The 14,797-nt window shown below is 50.4% G+C and overlaps 1 protein-coding gene across 1 annotated transcript in view; it reads right to left on the reverse strand.

Annotated features, from left to right (window-relative positions):
* Positions 1 to 2,567, reverse strand: part of KCNN3 (potassium calcium-activated channel subfamily N member 3) — a 109,990-nt gene extending 107,423 nt beyond the window's left edge. Inside the window, exon 1 of the mRNA XM_083477069.1 lies at positions 1,664 to 2,567. Coding sequence (XP_083333195.1) covers positions 1,664 to 2,452 — 789 coding nt within the window. The 5' untranslated portion in view covers positions 2,453 to 2,567. The remainder of the gene's footprint in view (positions 1 to 1,663) is intronic.
* Between the last annotated feature and the right edge of the window lie 12,230 nt (positions 2,568 to 14,797).

Consider the following 14,797-nt stretch of genomic DNA (forward strand, 5'->3'; position numbering starts at 1 on the left):
GTTAGAGGGACCCCTAAACAAGGGTTTGAGGAGTTATTTCAGCCCCCAAAGCCCTTTAATTCCTGCATAAATATAGTGGAGGAAGAGGTGTGCCCGACTGAGAGCAACATGTTAAATGGCCTTTGGCCGGATCCAGCCAGGCTTTTCTTAAGTGCTTTTTTTTATTAAAAAGGGCCAGCAAAAAGGGAACATGGGGAGCTGCCTGAGTTCAGACCACTGATCTCAATATTGTCTACACAGGCTGGCAGCAGCTCTCCAGGGTTGCAGGAAGGGGACCTCCCTACCTGGAGATGCCACCGAGGATCGAACCAGATAGCTTCTGATGCAAAATCAGATTCTCTGCCACTGAGCTACAGCAGCAGCAGAAGGGAGGAGGGAAGAAGAACCACTGTGCATTTCAGATTCGGGGGGGGGGGGCACGAACCCAGCAGCATCAGGGCCCAGAAAGGGGGTGCCTCATGTCTCAAATAATTAAGGGGTTTCCTGTCCATCCTCCTCCTCTCTCTCTCTCTCTCTCTCTCTCTCTTGTCAAAAATCACATGATTGCAAGCTGAAAAGCAGCTGCAAACCCCAGTAGCTCCCTACAGAAAGCAACAGCCAGATTACCCCATAGAAAACCCTGATTGAGGAAAGAGGGGGAACATGGAGGACAATCTCGGCTCTGAGTCAGGGGGTGGGGGAGCTCTCAAAATGCAACCCATCACCCCTCCGCTATGATGTATTACAAGCCTTAAACGGCAGCCACCAATGCCCACCCCCCCCATCCCAGAATATTCTCCTATGGAGACAGCAGTAGGGCGTGCAAGCCAAAGAGTCAAGTCGGGTGGGTGGAAAATAAGAGAATACTGTGAGCAGAAACCCACTGACCATTTTCCCCCCTGCTCCCCACCCCCAAGCATCTTCCAATAGCGATTATAGAGATGGACGCTGGCTAGGTGGGAAAATGCACTCCAGGCTGCATGCCCGATCCCATTTACATGCGAGTAAACCCCGCCGGGTTTAATGGGATTTAATTCCGAATAGGCACGGTTTGGATTACACAGCAGGGGGGAAAGCACTGTGACCCCGCCCTTCTCTCTCTTTCTCTATCTACCACCTCCCCCCCCCCATACCACCTGTATCCCTCTCTTACTGGAGAAGGGGGTGGGGGGGTCCATCAAGCCTTCTTTCTGGGGAGGTAAGGTAGCAATTTGGGCGGAAGGAGCCACCAGTCTTCCCTCTCACCTAAGCATGCCATCCCTTCCGCCCCCCCCCAAAAAAAGAACCAACCGCAACTGTGAATGGAGGGAGGGGAAAACCCAGGCAAACTTCAATTGGCGCTAACGTTACCATGGGGAGCACATTCATGCGCGCAACTTCGGTTGCTGTTGGGGGGGGGAGCAGCTTTCTATCCCACCCCCTTTACGACTGAGATATGTTAACGCCACCTCCCACCCCCCACAAGATGCTAGATACCCTCACCCATTTTTAGACGTGGCTCCCCTTTTTCCTTCCACCCTCCCTCCCCAACAAAGTCACGCGTCGCGATTGAGAAATTGCCTTCTTGGTTTGGAGAGCGCCGGTGCGCGCTTTTTGGAGAGGTTGGAAGGCGCCTTCCAGGACATCCCCCCCCCAATAAAACCACACACACGCCTTCCGAGGCTCCGGGGGGAGCGGCGCCTACCTTGGAGTACAAGCCCCACGACAGCTCCGTCTCGATGACCATCACGACGATGCCGAACATGCCGAAGATGAGCGCGTAATCGCTGAGCCTTTTCCGCTTCTCGAAGAGGGCGCGCCGGTGGCCCAGGCGGTAGCCGATGTTCTGGTTCTTGCGCTTGGGCGCCTTGGCGAAGGAGGGCCCCCCGACGGGCGGGTGCTTGTGGGGGGCACCTCCGGTCCCCGACAGCGCTGCCGTGTTGGGGTGCAGCCCTTGCGGGGAGTGGTTGTCCTCCCGGGAGATGACGATCTCCGGCGGGTGAGCCCCGGCGCCCAGAAGTTGCAGCGGCTGCGCTTCGGCGGCGGCCTCGGCGTCCAGCAGGTTCCGACGGGAGGCGCTGAGGCGGCTGAGCGGCTTCATGACGCCGCCGCTGTACTTGCACGAGCTCATGGCGATCTCGGTGAAGGGGTTGCTGTCCCGCCGGTGCGCCAGCGGGCTGGCCTGCCGGTGCTTGCCGCCCGCGCCCGCGCCGCCGCCGCCGCTGGAGCTGGGCGAGTGGCCCGGGGCCGCCCAGTGCTCGCCGCTTACATTGGGCTGGCTCCCTTGGCGGGAGGAAGGGCGGAGGGCGGCCACCGGGGGAGGAGCCCGCAGGGGACCCGCCGCCGCCGCCGTCGTCGCCGCCGCCGCTGGAGCCAAGCTGGGGGGCGCGGCGGACGGGCGCGGCTCGTCCCCCGAGGGCGGGCAAGGCGGGCGCGACTCGTCGGCGTCCAGATCGCCCACGCCGGAGTCGTGGAAGGGCCCCGACGGCTCCATCTCCCGGCCCTGGCTTGCCCCTGCCCGGGCTCAGCGCGCTGCCTCCCCCAGGGCAGGGGCATCCAAGCGGCCCCCTCGGATGCCCAGCCTGCGGGGGGGGGGTGGCGAGGCGGCGGAGGAGGAGGAGAAGCGACGGCCCGGAGCTGCCGGCGCCAGCTGCTGCAGCCGAGCCGCGAGCGGGGCTTGAATGGACAGCCAGCCAGCGCTGCCTCTCGCGCGCGCCGCCAGCCAAGCCCACCTGCCGTCGGAGGCCGCTCATTGGCTGCCCGGGAGCAGCCGCCGGGCTGACATCACCCCCTCCCCCGCCCGCCGCCCCCTCCCCAAAGGCACCGGCGGCCAGTGCGCCTGTGCGCGCCCCGCGGCACCACGGGAATTGGAGTCCGCCGCGCCTTTGCCCTCGACTGGGCGTACGGCTGGGCTGCGCTTTTGGCTCCCTCGGGATCGCCGCGCGAGGCTGAGCCATCGGACACGCGAGCCCAGGCAGGAGTCCGCGGCAGGGCTCGCTCGCACCGAGGTGGGGTGTGTGAGGCAGGTGGGGAGATCAACAGGTGAAGCTTTGCGCGCCGGCATCCGCTGCGAAGCTTTGCCGATGGGATTTTCACCCGCCGGCGTGTGTCTGCCTTCGCTCTCTCCATCGCTTCCCTGATCTCATTTATACCAGTCTGTCTATTTGCCTGTTGTCTTTGTCCATGGAGTTTTCTTGGCAGGGATACTGGAGTGGCTTGCCGGTTCCTGCTCCAGGTGGATCACGTTTGGTCAAAACTCTCCACTATGACCTGTCCATCTTGGGTGCCCTGCTCGGCATAGTTCATAGCTTCTCTGAGTTATTCAAGCCCCTTCGCCACGGCAAGGCAGTGATCCATGAAGGGCCAACAAAGGTCCGTATAGTTCAAGCTATGGTTTTCCCAGTAGTGCTGTATGGAAGTGAGAGCTGGACCACAAAGAAGGCTGATCGCTGAAGAATGGATGCTTTTGAATTCTGGTGCTGGAGGAGACTCTTGAGAGTCCCATGGACTGCAAGAAGATCAAACCGATCCATTCTGAAGGAAATCAGCCCTGAGTGCTCACTGGAAGGACAGATCGTGAAGCTGAGGCTCCAATACTTTGGCCACCTCATGAGAAGAGAAGACTCCCTGGAAAAGACCCTGATGTCGGGAAAGATGGAGGACGCAAGGAGAAGGGGCCAACAGAGGACGAGATGGTGGGACAGTGTTCTGGAAGCTACCAGCATGAGTTTGACTAAACTGCGGGAGGCGGTGGAAGACAGGAGTGCCTGGCGTGCTCTTGTCCGTGGGGTCACGAAGAGTCAGACACGACTAAACGACAACAACAAGTCTATCTGCCAGTCAGTTCTATCCCTCTTGAGAGCACGTGGAAGGATGGAGTGAAATAACTCCAAACCAAATAAATATGTCTCTCTTTAATCTATGTATGTTTGTTCGCGTAAGTAACAAGAGCCTTGCTGGATCAGGCCAGGTCTGGGATAGCTCAGCCGATAGAGCATGAGACTCTTGATCTCAGGGTTGTGGGTTCGAAACCCACCTTGGGAGAAAGATTGTTGCATTGCAGGGGGCTGGACTAGATGACCCTCGTGGCCCATTCCAGCTCTGTGATTCCTTCTAGTCCAACACTCTATTCCCAAAATGTCCAACGAGAGGCCTCTCCAGGTTCAATCCCCGGCAGCATCTTCAAGTGAGGCCAGGATAGATTTCTTTATGAAACCCTGGAAAGCTGCTGCCAGTCAGTGCAGACAGACCTGACTGAATAAAGCTGCATATAAAGACATATGACATACAGTGAAATGAGAGTTGATCCCCAGAGTGAATAGGGACTTGGTGTATCACAGGCATAGGCAAACTCGGCCCTCCATATGATTTGGGACTACAACTCCCATCATCCCTAGCTAACAGGGCCAGTGGTCAGGGATGATGGGAATTGTAGTCCCAAAACATCTGGAGGGCAGAGTTTGCCTATGCCTGGTGTATCATATGGTTACCCAAAGCACATACAGTGGTACCTCAGGCTACAGACGCTTCAGGTTACAGACTCCGCTAACCCAGAAATAGTACCTCGGCTTAAGAACTTTGCTTCAGGATGAGAACAGAAATTGGGCTCCGGCGGCAGTGGGAGGCCCCATTAGCTAAAGTGGTACCTCAGGTTAAGAACAGTTTCAGGTTAAGAACAGACCTCCGGAACTAATTAAGTGCTTAACCTGAGGTACCACTGTACTATGAATTTTGCTTCCAGGAAAGAGAGAAATGGCCACAGATCTGGATGACTTCCTTAGGGTCTGGATGACTTCCCAAGGATCATCTAGCCCAACCCCCTGCAACGCAGGAATATCAGTGAGATAATACATGGCAGAGGGCCATCTAACCTCTGATACTCCATATCAGAAGAGGGCAGGGTACCACATAGTGGCTGTTTCTCTCTTTTCTGGAAGCAGAAAGCCGCAGCTGAGCCACCACCAACAACAAAAAACAGATGGGCAGAGGATAAATAATAAAATGATCATGATGCAACAGGACGTCCCTATTTTCATCAGAGAAATGTTGGAGAGTATGTATTCCCACCTCAGAGGGAGGAGAGAAAGTGGATGGGATAAGTTTTCGCCGTCTCCTCTTACCAGGACATGAGGTCATCCTATGAAGCTTGGAAGGTTGGAAGATTCAGGCCAGGAAGAAAAGGAGTATCAGTCTTGATGCATTTTACATCCGTTTACACAAAAAGCAGCTGAGTGTTTGCAAAAAGCTCTTCTCTGACCAAGAGGCTCAGCTCTCTCAGGGGCAAAGCTATAATCTCTTGGCCTGGCCTCTCATTGGTTCTGGCGCCACCTACTGTTGGCTCCTTGCCTTACCAGCCCCAATGGGCCCTAGCCATCAGTGCTATTTACCTGTTCCTCCCTCCCTGAATTGTAATCTCCTCGGGTCAGGGACTTGCCCTTAAGCTTGCTCTGTAAAGCTGCCTCACTCCGTGTCAGATTGTTTGCCCATCAAGCCCAGTACCACCAGTTATGACTGGCAGAAGCCCCCCAAGGCAGAGAGTGGTATCTTCCATAATCTCCCGGTCATTTTAACCGGAGATGGCAGAAATTGAACCTGAGACCTTATGGGTGCACTACTGATCTGCCATCCCTCTCCAAAAACCAGACATTCTGATGATGCTGTACGAATTAACATTCTCTATTTCCAGTGTTCAGACTGCGAATAGAGGGGAAGCCAAAAGAGTGACCAACCAAATGCAAGGAACACCCGAATTTAGCAGAAGTACCAAAAGTGGGGGTGGAGGGGACTAGGAGAGATTAAAGAAGCTCAAAACCAGACCAGTGAGAACAGAAGAGACCTGCTAGATCAGGCAAGTGCTCCATCTAGTCCCGCATCCTGGTCTCCCAGTTGCCAGCCAGATAGGAAGCCCCCTTGCGCACAAAAGCAGGTCTCCCTTCCTGTGGTTTTCAGCAACTGGTATTCAGAAGCATTGGTCCCCTGGCTGTGGAAGCAGAGCAGAGCCATAGCGGCTAGCAGCCATTCACATAACTCTGTTCTCCACAAATTTGCCCACTCCTCTTTTAAAGCCACCCAATTTGTTGGCCATCACTGCCTCCTGTGGGAGTGAGTTCCACAGTTTAACGATGTGCTATGTGAAGAAGTAGGGACGCGGGTGGCACTGTGGTCTAAACCACAGAGCCTAGGGCTTGCCGATCAGAAGGTTGGCGGTTCGAATCCCAGCAATGGGGTGAGCTCCCGTTGCTCGGTCCCAGCTCCTGCCAACCTAGCAGTTCAAAAGTACGTCAAAGTGCAAGTAGATAAACAGGTATCGCTCCGGCGGGAAGGTAAACAGCGTTTCCGTGCGCTGCTCTGGTTCGCCAGAAGCGGCTTAGTCATGCTGGCCACATGACCCTGAAGCGGTACGCCAGCTCCCTCGGCCACTAAAGCGAGATGAGCGCCGCAACCCCAGAGCCGGCCACGACTGGACCTAATGGTCAGGGGTCCCTTTACCTTTTATGTGAAGAAGTACTTTCTTTCATCTTCCAACATTCACCTTCACTGGATTCCCACCAGTTTGGATGTTGACGAGGGAGGAAAAACTCCCCTCTGTGCTATAGATATTTTTGTATACCTCTTACTCTCCTTTTCTCTAAAGCGATAAAGTCTCAAATGTGGCCCCCTGAGCCTGCTCTGTAGCCACAGACTGCTGGCTGTTGAAGGACGATTATTTAATTAGAATATTAAAAGAGGGGACTGTTGTGTAACACTGGAGGTTAAACCATTTGGGCAGCAGGATGCGGAAAGCCCCCTGAAGACGAAAGGCAGTAAACCCGCTTGATAGCTGGCCTACCAAAGGGTAAAATGGCGCAGGGCACCAACTGTGCAGTTTGTGAAAAGTGCGCTTAGATAGTACACTTAACGGTTCCTGGGCGTTAGCCACCAAATGGAGCACATTAATGCTATTTCTGAAGCAAGAATGGTGGTTGGTGCCATATGCTTTACACCTCTCTGCCCGCGTCCTGCTTGCCCTAGGCAGCAGGACGGGTTCGTTTAAGAAATATCGCTTTTAATTTCACATCCCGTTAGACAACGACATCAAATGCAGAAGGAGCAGCGGGGTTCCCGTCTCCTCCAAACTCTCAGGAGCGAGGCGTTTTGCGCTTTGCATTAAATGCAAAGGTTGCCTCCGGCCGGCGAGGATCTGCATCGGATACTTCCCGAAGGAACTGCAGGGTGCTGACTCGAAATGGCCCATTAGTGAAGGGTTACTTGGAAAACCAACAGACCCGACTGTCTCAGAATGGTCTTAGGAAAATATTGAGGCCAAAAAAGAAAGAAATCTGAGCTCAAGAAGATTCTGTGGTTGGAGACACATTAGCCCAGCTGGGCGTTTGGGGATGGGTCCATAGCTGTCAACTTTCCCCTTTTCTTGCGAGGAATCCTATTTGGAATAAGGGAATTTCCCTTAATAAAAGGGAAACGTTGACAGCTATGGATGGGTCTGCTGGGGCCCACTTGTAAGAGCCTTCTGGCCCTCCCCTAAGAAGTGGCTTTATACTCAGTCAAAACATTGCTCCCCCTGGCTCAGTACTGTACTGTCCACACCAGGCTTCCTCAACCTCTGCCCTCCAGATGATTTGAGACTACAGTTCCCATCATCCCTGACCACTGGTCCTGATAGCTAGGGATCATGGGAGTTGTAGGCCAAAAACATCTGGAGGGCCGAGGTTGAGGAAACCTGGTCCACACCAACTGGCAGCAGCTTTCCAGGGTTTCAGGCAGGGGATATTTTTCCCAGCCCCGCCTGGAGATGCTGGGGCTCTTTTGCATGCAAATCTGCTGTCAATACACCAGGCATGGCCAAACTTGGCCCGCCATATATATTTGGGACTACAACTCCCATCATCCCTAGCTAACAGGACCAGTGGTCAGGGATGATGGGAGTTGTAGTCCCAAACATAGCTGTCAACGTTTCTCTTTTTTTAAACGGAAATTCCCTTATTCTGACTAGGATTCCTTGCAAAAAAAAAAAAAGGAAATGTTGAAAGCTATGGTCCCAAAACATCTGGAGGGCTGAGTTTGGCCATGCCTGCAATACACTCTCCCTCAAAGCAAAGTAAGAATCTAGTCTTCGTCAGTCATAGAGCCAGAGTTGGGAGGGACCCAATCATCTAGTCCAACCCCCCGAAATGCAGGAATATGCAGCTGTCCCATACAGGGATCGAACCTGAAAGCTTGGCCTTATCAGCACCACACTCTAACCAAGTCCAAATGAAGGGCTGCTTTAAATAGGAATGTCAGATGCTGCCTACCAACTAAGACAACTGGTCTACCCAGCTTAGTTGTGTCTGCAGTGACTCCCAGTCCCATCAGGAGACACCAAGGATTGCATCTGGGACCTCCAGCCAGCAAAGCAGATGCGCTACCCACTGAGTTATGGCGCTTGCCCCCCCCCCCCCAAATTATTATAGTCCTCATCGTTCTTAATGAAGGGCTGATTTAAATAGAAGTGTAGACATCTGAGCCATATCATTGGTTCACCTATGTCTGATGCTCCACCCACTGAGCTAAGGCCCCTCCCACCACCTCCTTGCTCCCTCGCCTTTCGCTCTGGCTCAAACAACAGCTGCATCAAGTGGCTGATGCAGTTTTTTGTTCCTTCTGTTCCGAGTCTTTTGAATGACTTTGAAAACGGAATAGATTTATGATGTGTGTGTGTGTATAAATTTACTTTGTTCCTTCTATAAGTGAAATCAGGTGGTGGTGAGTGCCAACACAAATACTTCCAAAGGGGAGTAATTGGGGAGGTTTCTGTATGCTTAGACTAAGGAAACATTAAGTTTGCAAAAGTACCAAACACATCCCCTCCCCACAAAAATATCCACTCAGGCCCTGTCTTCTTCTTCTTCTTCTTCTTCTTCTTCTTCTTCTTCTTCTTCTTCTTCTTCTTCTTCTATCTGCCCTTCACCCTAAGGTCCCTGGGCAGGTTACAACAATTAAGATGGGTATTATACAGTTCAGAAAAGGGCAACAAAATGATCATTGAGACGAATCAACTCCTCTATGGGGAAAGATTGCAGCATTGGGAGTTTAGAGAGAAAAAGTGAGAGGTGACACAAAAGCAATTTATGAAATTATGCATGCCATCGAGAAAGTGGATTGAGAATACTGATTTTTCTCTCTCTCATGACCCTAGAACTCGGGGACATCCGATGAAGCGATCGGGAGTGTTAAAGGAAGACCTTCTTCTCACAGCGCTGAGTTAAACAGTGGAACTCCCACCTGCAAGATGGCTGACAATTTGGGAGGCTTTAAAAGAGGATCAGACAGATTCACGGAGGAGAGGTCTATCATTGCTTCTGAATAAGAGTTGCTGGAAGCTGCGGGATAGGCGAGGGTTTCCCACAAGGGTCTGGGTGGCCAGCTCTGAGACCAGGATGCTAGACTGGATGTTTAGCTGCATAGCTGTCAACCGTCCCTTATTTGGCGGGAAAGTCCCTTATCCCAGTGCCATGTCCTGCAGCTGTCCCTTATTATGTCCCTTAAATATCCCAGGTTTCAAAAGAAGCAGCTCCTCTCCTTCCCTCCCTGCCGGCCAGGGAGGAGGGAGGCTCCAGCTGTGTTGCTTGGCTGCGTTGCTCACCCAATAAGGAGTCTAAGAAAGACTGGGGGGTGGAGCTTGCATGCCTTGTGCCGATCAAATCTGCCGCGTTGCCTGGGGACTCGCCTTTGCTCAGCACTTCCCAGAGGAGAGGTGACAGTGGTTTTTCTTGCTGCATTCCCTTTGCCGGGTTGCTGCGCTGTGGGAACCACCGCTTGAGGCTTTGTTTGGCTGCTGGCTGGGCTTTCTGCCTTTGGCTTGGAGGGGCTCAGAAGATGAACATACCTGTGCTTGGAAAATCCCTTATTTTGGCTGCTGATCCCTTATTTCTGAGGCTGCTGGTCCCTTATTTTCAAATCTGCAAGTTGACAGCCATGTTTAGCTGAGATTCCTGCATTGCAGGGGGTTGGACTAGATGGCCCTTGGTGTCCCTTCCAACGCTACAAATCTATGATTCTATTACTAGATGGACCATTGGCTCATATTCTTATACGTATGTGTTGTATGTCCTTTACAGAGGATAGTCCTCTCTTTGAAGGTATTTTTTTTTACAAAGTAATAATAAGAAATAAATAGGAATAAAAATGTGCATGTCACCCCGAGACCTTTCCATCGTAACTATCCAACCTCCTAGAATTTCAACACCTATTGCGATGGTTAGAACCCTTTCCGTTTAAACGGTACGAATTCTACGAAACACCTTATTTGAATGTATCTTCTGCCTAAAGGACTGTCTAGTGTACTTTAAACCTGAAATAGGGAGGGCAGGAGGGAGCCCTGAAGTGGACCATTCACAATGAGCGCTTAGACTACAGCAGGTACACAGGGCTGTCTTCGCCACTGGGCTGAGATTTCTTGTATTCCTATTGCAATTGTAGCCATTCTTTCTTTCTAAAATGGAACCGAGACATAAACACGGCCACTTTTTCCTCTTTCTTGGTGACGCGTGTCCTTTCTTGGGAGCCATTCCAGTGAGGCCCAAGGAGCCACAGAACATTAAGTGTCCACTGGGAAAGGAAACTGGGGAAACTGGGTAGAGAGGGCATGGAATGGAGTAGCCCCAAGTGGGGCATGGCTGGCCAATTAGAACCCTGAACAGGATCGCTCAATGCTGCAATGTTTTTGCTGCAATTCCCACTTGTAAACTCTTCATTAAACAAAAAACAAAGACCACAAATAAATCTCTGGAGCTCTCCTTTCTGCCGGAACGATTATCTCTCCAATCTAGGCCCCTAGTTTCTCCCAAGAATTTTCTTAGTCCCCCCCCCCCCATGTTGCCTGGACCTAGCCTGTTACCACTGACCACTGCACAAGTGTCTCTCTCCACTTGCACCCCAGATGACCGCTCTGGAAGCTGATGGCCGGCCAATGTCACACTGCCCCTTTGGCCACTTCCGCCTCCCTCCAGTTGTCCTCTGCAAAAGAGTCCAAACTTGTTACGTAACCGGGACTGATCGCCATGGAAGCCAGGAGGAAAAAGTGCCCATTGTAATTTCGTGGGAAACATTTGCAGTCTTTGTTCCGAAAGCCAAACTCCCCACCCTCCCTTCTTGTTGAAGTCCTTGCCTTTGAGAAATAAATCTCTTTCATCCATGAGCCTTACAAAAGGAAAAGAGAAACAGCCAATCTGCCAAACACAGAGTCCCAAGTGGAACGCCAAATGAAGCCAAAAAGAGAGAGAAAGACCACAGGCAAACCTGGAGGCTTCTGGGAAAATCACAACATTAGGGATGGTTTGGCAGGCCTCAAAGTGGTTGTTATGACGATGGAGCCGGTGTCTATTTTCAGTTATTTAATAAAATTTACATACTGCTTGGTTGTACATAGAACATCTAAGTGGGTTACAAAAATATTATTATTATTATTATTATTATTATTATTACATTAATATCCTATTTTTTTCCTCCAAAGAGCACAAGGGGATGTACATAGTTCTCAATTTTTCCCTCAAAACAACCCTGTGTGGTATGTAAGGCTGAGAGACAGTGATTCACCCTGGTTCCAGTAGTAGATAGGTAGCCGTGTTGGTCTGCCATAGTCAAAATAAAAAAATTCCTTCCAATAGCACCTTAAAGACCAACTAAGTTAGTTCTTGGTATGAGCTTTCGTGTGCATGCAGTGTATCTGAAGAAGTGTGCATGCACACGAAAGCTCATACCAAGAACTAACTTAGTTGGTCTTTAAGGTGCTATTGGAAGGAATTTTTATAGTGATTCACCCTGTGGGTTTCGTAGCTGAGTGGAAATTTGAGCCCTGGTCTCCCAGGTTGGAGTCTAGTGCTCTAACCACTGCTCCACACTGACAATAAGAGATACGAGTTAAAAACATTATTTTTAAGAAAGGGAATAATTAATATTGACAATAAAAGCACATGACTTCTACATGTCTCAATAGGCTGAAATGTTTTAAGCAGATTCTGAAAAGTGTGCCCGCCCACATTAAAAGATTGATTATAATTAAAATTGATTAAAAGATTGCTAAATATACACATACATACAGTACACACAGACACTGAGTTGAACCTTTGGTCCATTTAGCTCAGTATTACCCACTCTGACTGGCAAGCAACTCTGCAAGACTTCAAATGGGGAGTCCTTTTCTGCCCCATGTGGAGAATCCAGCTCACCAATTCACCAAGAACATGTTCTTTTGCTGTAATAGTGTGCAACTTTTAAAATAACCCCCCCTCAATTTTTATTAAAGTTTTCACAATGCAATAGAGTAATATCTAGAACAGATAGAATCAAAAAGACAAGAAAGAGAGGATTAGAGAGAAAGGGAACAAAAAGGACAGAAGGAAATAATAATAATAATAATAATAATAATAATAATAATAATAATAATAATAATAGACACAGGTTTGATCTTTATAAGAAACCTCATTTGGCACAAACGCACCCTGATCATCAGCCACCAGTAATTGGGAAAGTAATGGGCTTCCTAATGTACGAGTTGTTGATAATCCACCTGCTTATTTTGGGGAAATGCTTCCCCCCCCCAACTCCGCTCTCCTGCTTTCTGCTCTCTAAGAGGCTCCCATCTGCACACACACACTGTCTTTCCTCCAAAGGTTGATGGTGGCAGGTTGCCATGGACACAGCATCCAGGTACCTCTCTTCCTGCTCTGCCTCAGCCAGCAAAGCCTGGGACTCAATGGCCTTGCAAATCACAAAGCAATCAGGGAAGGGACATTCCCACCCCCCGCCCCCACTGCTTGTCCCCCACACCGGAGAGGCTTGCATTTGCCCAGCACACCTGAAGTTCAAGGTTAAAAGCCACCTGTACTACTTCCGGGAACTGCTGGAGCTAAGAGAGGATAAAAATATTTCTTATACACTGTTCAAATTAAAAAAACCACTTAACACCACTGCCAGTAAAATGAACAAGGAGAACAATTAATGATCAATTTAAAAAAATAGCTACCCAAAAATCCACAGATGGAAACAGCAAGTTTCTCAAATAAATAAATTTATTTTTATTTTATTTTTTTAAAATTGCAACATTGAACTGCAGCTATCTGGGCAGCAGCTTTGGTATTTTTTATTAATGTGGTGTAGTGGTTAGTGTTAGACTAGGACCTGGGAGATCAGGGTTCAAATCCCCGCTCAGCCATGAAGCTACCTAGCTGACCTTGAGCTAGTCAGTGCTCCTCAGGCTAGCCTACCTCACAGAGTTGTTGTGGAAATAAAATGAGAACATATTCCACCTTGAGCTCCTTGGGGGGTGGGGGAGATGGTATATAAATGCAATTAATAAATAATAGAATTGTAAAATTGGAAGGGACCACAAGGGTCATCGGGACACGGGGGGTGCTGTGGGTTAAACCACAGAGCCTAGGACTTGCCGATCAGAAGGTCAACGGTTTGAATCCCTCCGATGAGGTGAGCTCCTGTTGCTCGGTCCCTGCTTCTGCCAACCTAGCAGTTCGAAAGCACGTCAAAATGCAAGTAGATAAATAGGTACCGCTCCAGGTAAGGTGAACGGCGTTTCCGTGTGCTGCTCTGGTTCGCCAGAAGCGGCTTAGTCATGCTGCCCACATGACCCGGAAGCTGTACGCCGGCTCCCTCGGCCAATAAAGCGAGATGAGCACCGCAACCCCAGAGTCGGTCACGACTGGACCTAATGGTCAGGGGTCCCTTTATCTTTACCTTTACAAGGGTCATCTAGTCCAGCCCTCCGCAATGCAGGAATCTTTTGCCTAACCTGGGGCTCAAACCCACAACCCTGAGATTAAGAGTCTTGTGCGCCACCAACTGAGCTACCCCCAGCATGATAAAAGATGGTGATGATCGTTGGGAATGGGCAGAGCGGACCTACTGAGAATAATAGACCTAAGTTAGTGGCGCTCAGTAAAGCCAGTGGTTCTACTCTGAGTAAAACTTAGCTGGCTACAACCCTGTATGATACTGAACCTGCGCTAGCGGGCAGAGAATATTGGGTACACAGTCCACAGGGCCAGGATGCGAGAGATAATCTGGATCAATTGACACAGAACACGGAAGGTTTCTGCTAGTATAGGTGAAGACTGAAGAAAACAGTTAACCCAGGTGTGCAGACTCTGGAAATTAGTTTGTACTTGAGATCTTTGGCCTCTGACATCCCAGGATTTGTCGTAGCCCCAAACCAGAGCAGGTTTGTGTGTGTGTGTGTGTGTGTGTGTGTGTGTGTGAACAGCAGCGATCCTAATTCCGCAACAGGCTTTAAGAAAGCCCCACCCACACATTCCCATGTAACTGTAGTTACATAAGACCCCTCCTTCCCCAAATAATCTCGAGTTGCCCTATTTGGCAAAAAGAGGAAAGTAGCTGGGGCAAGGCCAGGATTACAAGAGAACATCTGGAGAACGGTGTCTAGGATGCTCAGTGGCGGCAGGCAGCTGGGATCCCTCTGCATCCTCGCAAAGGTAGCTGTGTGGCAGACTTAAATCTCCATCCTCAGAGGGAGGATACCTCTGACGGGGATGGGGAGCCCGGTGTCCAGCAGAGATTGTTGGGACTCCAACTCCCATCAGCCCCATCCCTGAAATCTACGGAAGATGGGCTAATAATAATAATAATAATAATAATAATAATAATAATAATGGCCATTTGGTGGGAGGAATAACAAGCTTCAGCTTTGGAAGGCCTGCTGTGTGTGATCACAGCATTTGGGGTTGGACTAGATGACCCTTGGGTTCCTTCTATGATTCTTCATTCTCCTCTCCAGTCAGGTTCCGCTTGCGAACTTCCTAGATTCAGGACTGAGGAAAGGGAGGACTGA

Source organism: Podarcis liolepis, assembly GCF_965112155.1.
Source record: "Podarcis liolepis genome assembly, chromosome: 15".
NCBI lineage: Eukaryota > Metazoa > Chordata > Lepidosauria > Squamata > Lacertidae > Podarcis > Podarcis liolepis.